Here is a 17,044-nt window from a genome sequence, read left to right on the forward strand (position 1 = left end):
AATCTTTCAGCTGGTTTTCAAAGTTTAGAAGAAATACTAAATTGTTTCTTTGCTGTAATAACCAAACCTGGTAGTTTCGCCTCAATATCTTGTTTGTTAGCCTCTATATCAATCTTCAAAATCTCAATCGTCATTGGTGATAATACATGAAAATATAAGAGTCCCCCAAATAGAAAATTCATGTGACATCATTTGGAATACGGTCTATATCTTAGGGAGTTACAGTCCTATAAAGTAGCAACAACAGAAAAATCGATTTGTACAGGAAGCATTGGGAAAAATGGTGCTTACTAAAACAATTGTAACTTACAAACAGAAACACTTGAGGAGTTAAAATTTGCACCATCATGTTTGTCATGAATAGGGGAGTCAATTACTGGGTACATGTTTCCTTGTATCACCTTGTTTCACTACATACAAAAACAAAAATAGTGAAAGAGATTGATTGTGTACATCATTTCATTTCAACGTGATGTAAACAAATGCCCATAACTTGCTTATCCTTGGGTCTACTGCAATGGAACAAAGATTTTGACTCCTCTTGAGTAGGCAAACAAGATGATATCCATGTTTCGTTATTAGACCCTTTCTTCACCAAGAAAGTGTTCAAAAATTTACGGAATTTTTTTTGATGATACAGAAGTATTTTACACATTGTATTCTTTATACTGTAAATTTAAGCTTGCACAATTGTGTCGGATTTCACTAGGGTTCCACCAATACAGAAAAATACCTACCAATCCGATACCAATACCTAGCAGTAAATTTTCACCGATACAGATACCAATACCAATAATTGCCACACAATTTACACACCTCTCAAGTTAGCTAGTGTGACTTCTCTATTAGAATATTTTATTGTGCAGTGACTGTTCTATTAGAGTATTTCGATCTTTTTTATGCAAACATATATGTGACCAGATTTTACAAAACTACTCAAACTACTTGAGGCTGGTTTTAACAGACAACTTTTCTGGGTGGTATGGAGAGCTCGAATCGTGGTTTCTGGCCTTGTGAAGGACCTGGCTTGGTAAGAATCAGTGGTTTACTGGTGGACAGCCTGATAATGTTGGCCAGATGTTTCCTCTGTTGATTTTGCTACATATCAACCACTAAGGAGCCAGCACAGCCCTGTAAACTTGTGTCTGGACTCCAATTGTGTTCTGCCTCCATTTAGAAGCCTACCTCTTGCCCACACCTCCACCCTTGTGAGCACTTGTGCTTGTCCAACTGCTCAAATTTTCTATCTTATTTGGTGGGAAACTCTACAAGCAGCTACAAGTACTGGAAGTGGTCTGAAAGATAATAGATTGATGCATCTTTTGTGTAAATTTCATACGTGTGCTTGCTATCATTGGCAAGTTATGCTGACTTGAATTCTTTAAAACCGTTTATCCCGAAACTTCTAATGTGTGGTTTGGATCGTGTTTTCAAAATCCAGTCACGTATATGTAGTAAGTAGCAGTTGCTCAATGTTTAACAAAGCAATTCCTACACCATTTATGCTAGAAGAATACTCAATACTATTTCCAGCCTGTTACACCCCACGTTTTACTATCATAGCATTTATGATAATAATTATGATGACGATTGGCATGAGTGGCTATCAATTGGTATCAGAATACCTAAATAACCAAACCGATCAATATCAAAATGCCCAGTATCGGCTCCAATTCAATACAAAACTGATTATCGGTGGAACACTAGTTTTTGCAGATCCAGTCACATAATAATATTACGTAAAGCACTAAAATAAGAAGCCTCCTCCCAGAGAAATCCTGATTAGATGCTCAGATAAGCAAATACGATTATCAAGACACACGGTAACAAGCTGTGCAGCCCAAGAAGCTGGCATGCCACACCAAGAGTATATTGACAGGAAGAAAGAAAACATGATTTTCACACATTTGTAGCTCCACAATCCCTTATCCAGTTGGACCCAAATATGATACAGACATGCTTGTCAGGTAGGGTAATCTACATACCAAATTTGAATAAAATTGCCCCAGCCTTTTCTAAGATAAGAGCAACCAAAGTTTCATTTTTATTTCTTTGTTTTTCTTCTTCATTTAGCACACTTTGTAGAATCCATCATAAAACATAAATGCGTACCACAATCACGCTAAAATTTAGCACATTTAAAGGGCTCATTAAAGCGAACCTCAGTACCACGTTTGGTAGGAATTCGATGAACATTCACGGAGTTAAGACCAATTATTTACATAAAATAAGATCCAACCTTTATCATGACCACAGGGTAAACCCTTTAAAGGAATGAGTTGAAAATTTCTATGTAGATGGAGTAACCATTGTAGGAGTGCATGACACAAAACCCAACCTGTGTCATAATTATGTGATCAAGTTTTGTGAGTAAAAAAAAACAACTATTAGTTTCACGCCTACCAGGAAAACCATTTAGAAGAGTGAGTTGAAAACCAGAATGTAGATAGAATAATCACCACAGAAAGTCCTTGCAGTAATATAAAGGGATTTCGAGTAAAAGCTAGTGAGTTATAATGTGAAATTCAACTATGTGTAGCAAATGCACGATTGAGATACTCTAATAGTACAGTCACCCTATTAGAGCAATCAGTTTGTATACAGTTCAATTTACATAGCTAGTTTCGATGATTTCTATTCAACTGATGCTGTTTCTGTTCTTGTAAAAAAACAAGAAAAAGAAGTAAATTGGATACTGCTCAGTTACAAACAAGTCATGAGTTAAACTACATACCCAGTAGAAAGTTGAGCTATAAACATATCACCCTGCAAAAATATCACCCTGCAAAGAGTTCAACTACACACAACCAGTAGAAAGTTCATCAACTACAAATAATTTACCCTCTAGAGAGATAATTATACTACAAATAAATTACCCAATTATACTACAAATAAATTACCCTCTAAAGAGCTCAACTACGTACAAACACGCTATCTGAGATCAGCTAGAAATAAGTCATCAGTAGAGAGTTCAGCTACAAACAAGTCATCCAGTAGAGAGTTTAACTACAAAAGTCACACTGTAGAGAATTCATCTAGAGTACAAATAAATCACCCTTCAGCTACAAAACAAACAGCCTGTAGTGTTCAGTGACCTACAACTCACTTGCAATTTAGCTACTTTTGTAACTAAGTTACATAATATATTATTATTAAAGTAACTGTGGTAATAAAACTAGTTACACAGTAATTTGTAACAAGGATTGAGTTCCCAAAATTGTCACAAGTTGGAATTGTTACATAGTTGCATAATATCTGCCTGTTGAGATTAGTTTATATAAAAATTCTGTACAATTATTTAAATCCAGATCTCTGCTTTCCTTCCTGTAGAAAATTAAAAAGACAGGTAAAAAGAAGCCCTAAAGCTAGCCTATGGACTGCTTGGAATATGCAAATAGAAAAAGAATAATCCAAAACAGCCAGGCTGTAAAAAAAATGTGGTCCCCTAAAAGCCAGGGTGAAAAAAAAGTGAAATTCAAGTTGGCAGCCAAAAAAAGTTGTGATGGTAGGTAAACGGCAAAAATTTTAATAACGACAATTCAGGTGAATTTGTTGCCAAGTCCTAGGAGGAGGCAGTACAACTTTACCTGAATTGTCGTTATTAAAACTTTTGCGACTTACCTACCATAACAGCCATTTCTTGGCCACTAATTTGGATTTCACAAACTTTTTCAGCATGGCTTTTTGGCAGCCGCACCCTATTTTACAACTTGGCTGTTTTAGACTATACCTTAACTACATGCCATAGCAACACTAAAATGCATTGATGTTATTACTTCAAATAGGAGTACAAGCTGAAGTAGTATATGAGCAGAGAACTAAAGTCTGAAGACACTGATAGAGCTCATGCATGCACCATCCTTCTACATAACATTTGCACACAAATGAAATAATGGTTAGTGTTGTTTTAGTACAGCAAATTCATTTTAGTTTAGTTCTAGTTCTAGTACCCCAATTCCACCATAGATTTAGTTAGTTTTAGTTCTAGTACACCAATTCTACTATCCAAGACAGAAGGACAATGACTCGACTTACTTTGCTATTCAAAATTTTGAGAAGGTTAATAGTCATACCCGATCGTTGTATACCTCCATCAGTTCCAGTATCATACACTCGTTCCAACCACCTCCTCAAGCTATTTCACTTACCAACAAGAATCGATGTTTACAAATACTCTTTCTTACTACGAACAATTATTCAATGGAACCAACTACCTATCTCTGATATTGACAAGATTGACATTGACACTTTTAAGAACAATCTGATTGGTATTGTGTGTAATTGTAACGGACATTAGCGTGTTTCCTTTGGTGGGATTTGCTAATTAATTATACAACCAAGTACTAAAGATAATACGAAATGCGGTTAAAATCATGTCATAAATAAATAAATAATAAATAAATAATAAATAATGTTCTCGAAAACTACGAGGTCTAGAGACATGAACTAACCGGGGATAGATTCACCTGTGAATGAAGGCACAAATGTATAATTGTCGCTCCTGTTCGTGCTGATGACTTGACTACACGTGTAATTCTATATAACTCCCAGTACCACACCCTTGCTTAATTATTTACAGATTGCGTGAAGGAAATTAGCGATGCCCGTGCAGGAGAGCCACAGGCCACTTTACGTGCAAACAAGGAGATAACAAGTAAGTTTTCATGTTTGTAACATCTCAAGTCTCCATGCCGGCTGCCAGTGGATTCATTCACGTAAATAAACAATACAAGAAAACATTAAAACATACGCCACGCTCTTTACATATAAAATACAAGTATACAATTTTGTCTTGTGCAGCTGGCATGGCGAACTTCCTTTGCGTTGGTGTCAGGCAATTCAATACGTGCTTAATCTTTTTTGCCTTCACCTGGCGTAGCTACTAGGCTCTAGTGGCTTGGCTGTCTTCCTTTATCTGGTTCATCTGGCTTGCATACGCCTACAACATTGTGTAGCTATCTCCTGAAAGTTGTGTATGCATAACTATAGTGTGTCACCCATCACTGTGCCATTGCTACATCACTGATGAACTTTACTTAGCTCTAGTTGATGTTGATATGCATTGCTGTATATTGGCTAATAATTTTTATCTGCATGGTGATGTTGCCTATAATGTATTGCTACATACAATACTGCAATAATGTATAGTTCTCTCCTGTATGTTTTGTATACATATACTTTGTACACATCACTGTGCCATTTATACCACACCAATGATGTACTGGCACTTAGCTACTGGTGGCCATTAGTTACGATGCCACTATTGTGTTATATCTGCCACTACTGTGACATATTGAGTTGATTTGGGGATAATGCATTCACCACCTAATAGCCTCACGTTGGTGTATGTACTTGGTTGTATGTGACGCGGTCCTAGTAATAATAATAATAATAACAATGTTTTATGATAGCATTTGCAGGCATCACCATCTTCAAAGAAAAGTGTTAAGTGCATGGTTATAGTGTACAATACCCTTTTATGTAGGATTGCTTGAGAAACCTTTTAGTTAGTTCTAGTTCTTGAACAAAAAGTTTTAAAGGTTTCGCTTTAGTTCTAGATTTTGAACCAAAAGTTTAAAGAATTTTAGTTTAGTTTTAGAACTAAAATAGACCACAATTTTAGTTTAGTTCTAGTGTACTAGAACTAGCTGTACTAAAACTAGATTTAGTTCTAGTTCCTTAGAACTAAAACAACACTAATAATGGTACAAACATACAGTCGAACATAGACTTCTGATACTTGCTTGTATACAACATACAACCCTAGAAAAACAAAGCAGTGATTAGATGATTACTGGAAGTAATTCATATAATATAGACATACAGCCTAGCTAGCCCTGGCAATGTGATTTTGCTAGCCCATCCAATAATAACAACATCATGTGACTCTCAGACATCCTGAGGCTGTGAGTGCAGCATTTCAAAGCTCTGAGGCACTGTTTTGTAAAACAGACCATTGGTTTTTCCAACCAGACAACAAAAAAGTCAGTAAATGAAGTTTGAGGAAATCCAAACAAGTTGGGTCAGCAGGTCACATTTATAGGTAATAATCCAACTATAACCTTTTGCTTGTTTTTTTACTGCAGAATAACAACTGCTCTTCGGTGTGTGAACTTCACTAAAATATCTAGAGTGTGTGGAAGCAATTTTTACAGTTACTGTTTGTGTAGATGTTTTATTGAACTTTTAGTATTTTCTTCAAGTAAAACAATCTCTATCAAGGCCATTATTTCTGTCAGCGGAGGAAATATGCTACCAATGGTACTACTACTGAAGAAATGGAAGAGCATTCACTAGTAGATCTTATTCTACCTATGCTTACCTGGACCCTCATGGGTATTGTTGACATTCTGTTTGCTGCTCTAGTGATTGTAGCTATTGCAAAAGCCAGGGAGCTACACAAAATGCAATATTTTTTACAGATGCTAAAATTTCAGTAGAATTTAGTAGCAAAGGAAGTATTTCAACCGGTTTGTGATTGATTACACACTATTCCACTACACACTAAACCAAAAGAAAGAGAATTTATGTCTTATGATTCACAGTACATAAAATAAAAAGTAGATTTGTAACTTTTAAGAAACATGCCAAAAATGCTTCCACGGATACAAACAATTTTAGTACATATCACTATACCTACAGCATTTGCTATTTCCTGTGCTGGGCAGAAAAACATGATAGTGACAGCTGAAGTGTACGCAAGTAATGTATGGGCTGGCTAACCTGTGTCTATAACAACTTGGTAGTATTCTACCTATGTACATTGTAGCTACACAAAACATTAATATGAAGGGCCTCACATTTATGTACTTTTGACATGAAAATGACTAATATCAATCCAATAGTTTGTACATAGGCATTTTTCACAGGAAACAGCAACAATTTTGAATACTAAACACATTTGCTAATCTGGTTGTGAAGTGCAACTCACAAGTTTTTTCAATAATCATTGCTTACTAGCTTTGATGAATCTTACGTTGTGGCTTATTGTCCTTTCTACAGTACCATATGGTCATTGCTGACCTGCTGGTTTTTTCTTGCTCACCTTTGTTCAAATTGCTATATGAACACCGCTGTCTTTAAAAGTTGTTATTTTGACATCAATCAAAGTATCACTTAGTGATACAAGGTCAAATACCACCAAAATAAGGCTTATACTGATACTAATGTCATACTTAAAAGTCCTAATTTTTCCTACTTGTTAAGAAGTCTGCATTTAAACTTTCGTTTCTATCCACACATAAACTTTCATTTCTATCCACACATAAACTTTCGTTTCTATCCACACATAAACTTTCGTTTCTATCCACACATAGCCACTACATGATCCACTGAGCAAACAGCAGACTGGTTTGCATATAATTCCATTTTACAGTTGAGGGTACACACTACACAAATCTTTTTTTTTCTTCTCATGTTTTAATAACCAATGAAACAAGACTTGAATTGATAGAAAATACTTTATGTATTCCTTTCATGGAGAATAACAATGTCTTTATTTCATTTCTGTAATATAGGAAATTGATTTACATGCATTTGTTTATGTTGTGGTGTTACCCAACTTTATTGTCATCATCTCTATAAACTAGTATAGCCTTCTTGCCTGCATGAATGGGTGGAAATCTGCCTAAAACTATACCTTGATGAGTTCATGATGGGAATGAGATACGAAAGTTCCAACTTTATAGACTGTTGCAAAAATGACTTTTGAATGATTTAAAAGCACTTGTAGCTTATGTTATAGTTGTAACACAGGCATGAGGGCTTTTCCTGATATGTATGCCCCGTTTATAGCTAATACGTAAGTAACACTTATCAGGTTGATAGCCTGTACAGGGCCCAAGCCAACACGAGTGCATCCACTAGATATATTATATATGCATACCTAAAATTTTCCAATATGGGTCAGCAGCTAATACATTCTGGTCACGTTTGGTTACGATGGACAGACATATCCTAGAGATATTTCAGAGAATGTTGGTTACACGAGAGTTTAATGTTTTAATCAGTGCTATTGAATCGTTTAGGGAAAAATTATGGAATTCACTAAAGGCCTAGATAGATAAGCTTGCTTATACAGTGGTTACTTCGTGCAGAGTGGTAGTTTCGTGTCCGTATTCAAAAACGTGTGGAAACAATTTGTGAATAAGCTATAGCACTATTTCTCACCTTAGCCCAGAGTATAATCAATCTCCACAACCGTTTTTGGCCTCAACGTCTATATCATCACTAGCCCAGCTACATTTCGTATGTAGTCTGGGCAGCTCCTTTGATCTGAGGTGTGAAAGTGTTACATTTTCAATATAAGTGCCATACAAATCAATTGTTTCACTGTCCCTGCTTGTACTTTTCTCCAGACAACAGAGAAGTTTAAATAAGAAATCCAAGAAAATGAAAAATTGTCAAGTTTTTGCTCAGCAGGTCACAATCATGGTACAGTATGTATTGTGGGTATATCCAAAATCTACAGTTCTATACACATACGTACTGCATGCTGTTTATTGTTGGTACTGTCTTTGTGGTACATTGAGCAGAGATTTATTAAGGACCACAGAAATTTATACAGTGCCTACCCTGAAAACCCACAAAGTTTATGAAAATTACGCATTTTATTATTTGACAAGTTTGTAGTGTTAGCAAAACTCCAGGAAGTAGTAAAATCTATTAAAAATTATAGTGGAAAAATCATCTAACAATAACAAACAACACTATCTAACTTAAAAGTGTGTAAAACGTACCATTTTCAAGTAACAGGTTGATCTTTCATGAACGGTGACGATCTTTCTTAATTATTTAAAATCGCTTGTCCATCTCTACATAAATTGCTGCATCACGTGATTTTCTATACCAAAATATTCAGCTCTAATTAAGGAACACTATGAAAGTTGAGTCATTAAAATTGGTTCATCAGAGAGGCAGATACAAGGCGATTTCTACAAGGTTAGTTTTGTTGTTGTTGTTGTTGTGTAAATAGAATATTGTCTTTATTACAAGGCTAGTTTAGTTTCACATAACATTTTATCATTGTACATCAACAGAGTCGCCTACTAATGGCGAAAAAAAGGCCTTTATTTAAAGCCTGTGGCTTCTACTACTGCGAAGATATAGCTGTTTGTTTACTGCCTATTCACTTGGATGTACATGTACGACAGCGGGCTTTCGCGTAAGGCTATCTTTCGATGTACATCTACAACGCTGGTCCCTAAAGGGTTTTAAATAGGGCTAAAGGGTTTTTCCCATTTCACCTTATTGTTAGTTAAGTTAAGTAATCATTTAACAAAGTGGCGCTATATTTACGGGCCCATAACGTAGGATTTTTTTGCTATATTTACAGCATTCCTAAGTGCACATGTGTAAGCATCTCGTGACTTAGTCGGTCACGGTACAATAGCCGGTTGGTTGTTTGTTGTATAACTCGAGTATCAAACACACTAGTTGTATGAAGGTAAGTTTTTGGGTGAGTTCAAGCCAAGCTAGGGTTGGAGCGAGTGAAGCAAGAATTTCGGTGAAGCCAGGCCAACCCTAGCTTGCCTCGAACTCACCCAAAAACTTACCTTCACACAGGCAGTGAAAGTCATCATTGTGTTTAACAGGCAAACGTCAGGTTAACGTTAGGGTTAGGGTCGGGTTCAGCTTTGGCTTCTTCTTCATTGGTATGGCTATTGGTTAGATTATATAGCTACTATTGTATAATTGTAACATATAAATAGTACAAAAGCAAGAGGAGTAGCCAGCAAGCACTGGTGGTACAGTGGTAGAGCGTGGGTACTCCAAACCTGGATGTGTGAGTTCAAGCTTCGGTCACATCACACCTTTTTTCTTCGTTTCTTATACCTTTTTGTGTCACGACTTTCTCTAAGTTTTTTTTAAATAGCAAATGTAACAAACTAAGTCACGAGATGTTTGCACATGCGCACTTAGGAATACCATAAATATAGCAAAAAAAAATCCTACGTTACAGGCCCGTAAATATAGCCACTTCGATCATTTAAAGTCTCCAGTTCTTGATAGGTTAGGTAATCCAAAGACTGCAGTACATGCTGTCAGACCTTCAGTGCTGGTTACTGTAAAGTATTAATAATAAAAATAAATGCTGCAAATTCTGCTTCAATCTAAGAAGTGCCAAGAAATTCTACAGTACAGTCGACTTATAATCAAACATGTATAGCATTTTTGGTGTGGCGCCTTGCATTGCTCTGTGTGTATACAGCAAATTCCATGCATAGATAAAAGTAAAGCCATATGTGAACCATGTGTGGGTGTACTGAATCATGCGTGGGTGCACAAAAGCCATGCTAAGGAGAATGCTATGGCCACGAATGGTTAAACTACAACAGGACCGGCAACAGTATAGTCATGGCCAACAAAGCTCCGCAATATGTGACTGGATCTGTGAAAACCCGACACAATCGTGCATTTTTCGAATTCCTATTTATTAATTATTTAAGCCAAGTGTACCAACTGGCAAACTTTCAGTCTCATATGCTAATAACTTCAGCGTTACAGTCCTACAAAATACAGCAGTAGAAAAATCGATTTAGCCACGGCATGGCCATCTTATACTTAATATCGTCGTACCTCCACTTCGCAAACATTACTTTTTTTTCTCCTGGAAAGTACCACTCGACAAGTCGTGGAGTCAGTGTAGCTTTTTTATTTTTTTCAAAGAAACAAAAACTATAATAACAGCATAAACACAAAGTACAGAGCAAACAGATTACAACATTAGATTAAGAATTGAGTTTCTGATTGCATCAGATCCACCGGAGCACACTTGATGTAATAGCCTTGAGAAGACCAGGCCCCTCTGATACACTGTATAGCTTATGATAATAATAATAACTATAATAATACATGTTATAAAAATAGCAATAAAGAATTACAATTGTGAAAATTTTAATTGGCACAAATGGCCGACCAATGGCTACATTGATCTGTCAACAGCATCACTTGGTTGGAAAATGGCCGATGGCTGACTGTTATTGTACTCTGCTTAGCTAGAGGCTGAAGAGACCACGAAACATCTGGGTAATAAGACTATATCTTACAAAGTTAAAATAAACAAGTACATGCTTGGGTCATTACTACCAAAAATTCGGTCGTTTGAATTGCAGGTATCCAAAAAATTGGGTCATTTGTACCCAATTAAATTTACAGTGCACTACACTACACACTATAAACACATACATAACTAACACGTACTTACAATACCCTACACACTACATTACACACACACAAAAACAAAAAATGCAGCAAATGTCAAAGCAGCCATACACACACTACTGCCACCCCCCCCCCCCCCCCCCACACACACACACACACACTTTACATAAATTACACCAATATCAATGTGTCAAGTATACCAAAATATACAAGGGATATCAAAATCAGCAGTCATAATTGTAAACTCACATAAAACAGACATAATATCCACTAAAAATTAAACACAAAATCTCACATAGTTCACAGCTGGTTCCTTCCACACTGATCACATTAGATTGAGCACAACAATCATCATTAGTATCAGCACCAGATATCATCAGACCAAGACTAGTAGATAATGTTTCATCACAACCAGTCACTGGAAAACATCTTCTCTGAATAGCTATAAGACAACATTATGTGAGCTATTGTTACGTGTTACCAATCATTTATTATTACCACATAAAATGCTGGAGTGAAATATAGCAATTAAAATTGCAAAAAAATTGCAAAAAATTATGCACATAGCATAACCTTAACTTTAAAAGTTCCATTCATCTTCACACTCATTATTGTGAGCTCGATATATGTATGCTTTCAATTCAAAGCTGACTTATGTTCATGATAGGCTACTAAATGGTTTCTGACTATTAAATGTCAATAGAGCTCAACTAGTAGAGCGACATAACCATGATGGTTTTGTGCACTTTGTGAAAAAACCCCATTAAACTTAGCACATAGTTTGTGCTTCCAGTGGCATTCATTTTTGGATATAGTGCCATTGCATATTTGACCTTTGGTGACCTTTATGGCCATTTAAGATTGAAAATTCATCATTTTTGTATTTATTTTCCTAGGCATTGTTTTACATCATTAAAACATGGTTTAAGTGGCGCTGAAGTAATTATGTTCAGCCATACAATGCCCATTTGTCACGATTAAGATTAGCCCACACGCCTAATTAGCTATTTTCGGGTGGTGGAGAACTCCACTTGTGAACCATGTAGTGTAGATCTAAAGGGTTATTATGATAGTCTGCAATGTTGTAACTTAACATACCAATTAATTTCATGAAATCACCTGCTTTAATTTCGTGCCTATTCAACTCTGAACTTACGAGCTGATTTTTAAAATAACTCGCCCTAGAAACAACCTAGCACTAAGCCGTTTTGGCTCTTATGGTTTTTCACCTTGTAGAACAACTGTATGGACTTCTTTTTAACAATAACAACGTGGAAACTGGTTTAAATGCAAACAAGCATCTTTCAACATGGGATAACACACCCATCAAGAGCGAATTATGAAAAATCGATGCATAACCCTATAAAGAAATGCTTCTCCAGTGCCTCTGCCAAAATTTGAGGGTCTGCAGTACATAAATATGGAGTTATTTTGCAAATTGTGAGACAGTGTAGCTGGCCAGGGTGCACTCCGTAAAGCAGTAATCACGCGATGGCAGCTGGTGTTGTTCGCCTGTGAAGTTACCAGAGTTTTGACAAGGGATGAAGTTAGTACATGAATATTGTTACTTGTATCAACAGTAGTAGCCTGACAGTCTGATAGAGCTGGTTCTTTCAATACTTCGAAGCGCTTCGCTTTGTTTTATAGTTTTCTGTGTTTTTTTTTGCGCATCACCATAAACATGATGTCCCATTAGCCTTGTAAAGCTTATTTGAATACTTCAGCGCCACCTTAAAGGTCTTGTTGAAAGAAACAGCTTGGACATCAATCAGTAACTTCATTCCAAAGGTATGATCATTTGTGCTAGCTGTAAAATTTTACTTTCCCATTGATAAGTTACACCCCAAGGGCAGATAAATTCAAAGAATTACCAGAACTTTGGAGTGGAATGAGCTCTTAAATTCAAATAAAAATCAAGATGTTTCTTAGGTTGACATCTTAAATTTGGAACCACGTTTTAACATGTAAAGAAATGCCTCATGGAAATAAAGACGAAAATGTCAAATGGAGAATTCAGTATTAAATAAGTCACCCTGAAGAGATTTTGTCACACTTTAGAGAAATCAGCTACAAACACGCCACCTGGAAGAGAGTTCAGCTACAATCAAGTTACCCAGTAGAGCTACAAACAAATCACACTGCAAATTTTCCCTTTTTTATCAGTAGCATTATAAAGTGGAGCATCTGTTAGCTACTAAATGTTAATCATATACCAGGTGCTATTGCATCTCACAGTACGATCTACAGTGTACCTAGCATTTTTGTTGATCCACATTCATTTGAGAATGGTCACTGTTGCTTGTATACTTCAGTCATTGCCAATATACTGTGATGGAAATGACCTACTAAATTTGCGAGCAGCATCAGGAGTTTTATCAACAGTCACATTATTTTTAAAACCTTTACCAATGCAAAGTTGTAGGATGCAAGCTGAGCAGTTCATTCTGGCTTATCCCTTTTCAATTCACAACAGATCAGTGGCTCGCCTCACGTTTGATCCTTGATCATATACCTTGATCATGTACTTTGATCATGTACAATACTACTGACTGTACGGTCAGCAATTTCAGTAATCTCCTTTACTGTAGAAGAAATGTTCTCTCCCGTATGGTGGTCAGGAAATGATCTTTTAACAAGTACACAATCAACAATTTCCCACTGTAATGCAAGAAAATGGCAAATAAATAAAAAATAAGCTTCTGTACAACTGCTCGTCCATATATCGGTGGTGAGGGAGAGTGAAAATGCATCTGACCAAAGTTTGTCAGCGAGTAATGCTTTCCACTTGTATATCATCAAAGATAAGCTTACTGATATGTTTCCGTCCAGTATTCCATTAGCTCCCAAAATAATTCTCCAACCTTTAGTGCTAGTTGTAAATTGTGAACAGTCAGTCCAACTGTCATATGTGACCAGATCTGCAAAAACCCTACACAATCTCGCAAGCCTAAATTTTCAATCGAATACAATGGGTGAAAAATTTGCGTATTATTAAAAAATCTGTAAATTTTTGAGCTCCTTTTTCTTAGTGAAGGAAATGACTAACATTAAAACCTTAGATATCATCTTATTTGTCTACTCAAGAGTAGTTGGAAACTTTGTTTCGTTGTAGTAGATCGAAGTACACGCAAGTTATGGGCATTTGTTTATGTCACAACAAAGCGATCGTACGCAATTAATCTTTGTTAGCTATTTTTGCCTTGTATGCAGTGAAGAAAAGTGATAAAAGGACAAACGTACTAAATAACCAATTTCCTATTCATGGCAAACACAATGGTGCGAAGTTCAGCTCTGTATGTCATTCTGTTCATAAGCTACAACCATTTTAGTTAGCACCTATACTCTATTTTCCCTGTACAAATTGATCTTTTCGTTGCTGCTACTTTGTAGGGCTGTAACTCCGAAAGTTATTGGCATATGAAACTGAAACTTTGCTAGAGGGTACACTTGGCTAAGTAGACTATAAATATTTAATAGACAGGAATGCTCAGGTTTTTGCAGATTCGGTCACATATTGTCTAGAACCTAGGCTACACATCTACACCTTCATTACAGAATCATGCAATCTTGGGCTGTCTAGAGTCATGAGCATAAATGGCGGAATAGCTCTCTCGCCCACAAATTTGATGTGTTGCCATGGAAAGTAACCCATACAAAGGATACAAAAGGACTTCTACTCTCCTCCTTCTTAAAGTACTGCCACATATCCGACTAAGTATGCTGGTCACCTGAAGCAGATTCCATGGCATTTACATAATATACTTGTTATAAAGAATGCACACGTATATTATTATAGCCATTCAAATGAACCTTCGAATCTTTCACATTCATCCCAGCACTAAGAAAAACAGAATACAATCACTACTGTGGTTCATAATAGGGATCACCTTGGAATTTTTACAAACCCCTAATAGAGCAGTTACCTAAAAACCACCAGACTTGGCTATGCAATAACACTAACACTCAGAAAGTTTATTATCAATCACTGAACTTGGTGTTCTTATGATAAAAAAAGTGGGATAAAATTTGGGGACATTCAAAAATTGAAAAATTTGTCCAAACTGTTCATCTCCATATGTGACTGTCTCTGGGAAAACCGGTCTTATCGCCCATTTAAAAGTATCGAGAAACGTCGGTTTTAAATATTCTGTGTGTTGTAGCTGGCCAATGGTGGTAGCTACGCATACCAAATTTTCACACGTTTCACAACAATTTCTTACCTTCCTGATCATTCACTGAAGAAGTAGTCAACAGCTAAGTTTCCCGCCATTTTAGATAGTTTTTAAACCGAGGTTGTCTGTATCAGGCGAGCTCCAGAAGGGTGGGAGGCGGGGGCCCTGGAAGGCAGGAAAGATGGTGTTCAAAAATTGAAAAGAGACGTGCTGGGATGAATTAGGTCAAGTTATAGGCCATTCAGGGCTCAGAACTGGCTAAAATGAAAGGAAATTTACAGCACAGGTCATTGTCCAACACCACAGAGCTGTACAGCCACACACAGCCATCTCCTGGTTGGCCAGGGCTCCATCAAGACCCCAGACCACTCGTACGGCTCGCCACTGTGCTCTAGAAAAGCAGCCAGCAAAAGCAGACCACTTTACTCTGGTCGACTGTGGCAGTGAAACTTGATAGTGCATTCATTAAGCTTTGTGTTTGTGTGAAAAAATCAAACTTCCTGTCTTGGGCGATAAGAACGGTTTTCGTAGATCCAGTCACATATGTGACCCAAGTCTGGGAAAATCGGTCTTATTGCCCATGTCAGCAGATTTGATTTTTTACCCAGAACACACATGAATAAACTATCTAATTCCACAATCAAAATCAGCTAGACTTGAGCGGTCTAGGTTTGCTGGCTGCTTTTCCCAAGCCCAGTGGCAATCCGTATGTGCGGTGTGAGGCCTTAATGGAGCTTTGGTCAGCCTGGGAATGGCTGAATGTGGCTGTACAGCTCCGTGGTGTTGAATAAATACATCTGCTGTGAATTTCCTTTCATTTTAGCCAGTTTTGATACCTGAATGGCCCATAACTTGGTCTAACTCATCCCAAATGTTCCTCTTCAATTTTAAAACAGCATCTTTTCTGCATTCCAGCCCCACCTCCCGCCCCTTTTGGAGCTCGTCTGATACAGCCAACCTTGGTTACTAAACTATCTAAAATGGCAGGAAACTTAGCTTCTTCAGTGGATGATCTGGAAGGTAATAAATTGTTGTAAAATGTGTGAAAATTAGGTATGCGTAGCTACCACCATTACAACACTCTGAATATTTAAAACCGGTGCTTCTCGATATGTTCAGATGGGTGATAAGACCAGTTTTCCCAGACTGGGTCACATATTGTTATTATTCATCTTATTGTTTCACAGGACTACAGCAAATTTTTCCACTTTTTCATGCTAAAAACTATATAGTCATGCTTACTGAGTCCTTCTGCATGTCCACGACCCATTTACAGACCTGTATTTAACAAATCATTATCACCCTCAAACTTGATAAATTTCTGTTCTCTTCGCCATTATTGCCAGTGGTCCACATACTAATTGTGGGTAGATAGTCTTAAGTTTTATTTGTGGTTAAAGTAGGGCTAAAACGAATATTCTAAATGAAAGAGAACGAATATTTTTAGTCGGGAACGAATAATAGAATATTCTATATGTAGTGTAATGTTCTTATACAGTGTATATGTGTTATTTCTTATTATTTGTATTCAATTGTAAAACATCATTAAAATTTGATACAGTACTGATATAGGCAGCTTTTGAAATGAAGTAAAAGTGTCTGATGATGTAGCTACTAGAGGTGTACCGATAAAGATTTTTCAGTTGTATTGATATCTGATTAATGTGTACCTAAAAGAGCTGATACTGATTATATACCGATTAAATTAT

General features: G+C 36.7%; 1 protein-coding gene across 1 annotated transcript in view; it reads right to left on the reverse strand.

Moving 5' to 3' along the window:
* The window catches only part of LOC136255277 (mucin-22-like), a 95,832-nt gene that overhangs the window by 22,703 nt on the left and 56,085 nt on the right, over window positions 1–17,044 (reverse strand). The window contains exon 11 of the mRNA XM_066048002.1: window positions 11,459–11,605. Within this exon, the coding sequence (XP_065904074.1) occupies window positions 11,459–11,605 (147 nt within the window). The remainder of the gene's footprint in view (window positions 1–11,458; window positions 11,606–17,044) is intronic.

Source organism: Dysidea avara, chromosome 5 (assembly GCF_963678975.1).
Source record: "Dysidea avara chromosome 5, odDysAvar1.4, whole genome shotgun sequence".
Classification (NCBI taxonomy): Eukaryota; Metazoa; Porifera; class Demospongiae; order Dictyoceratida; family Dysideidae; genus Dysidea; species Dysidea avara.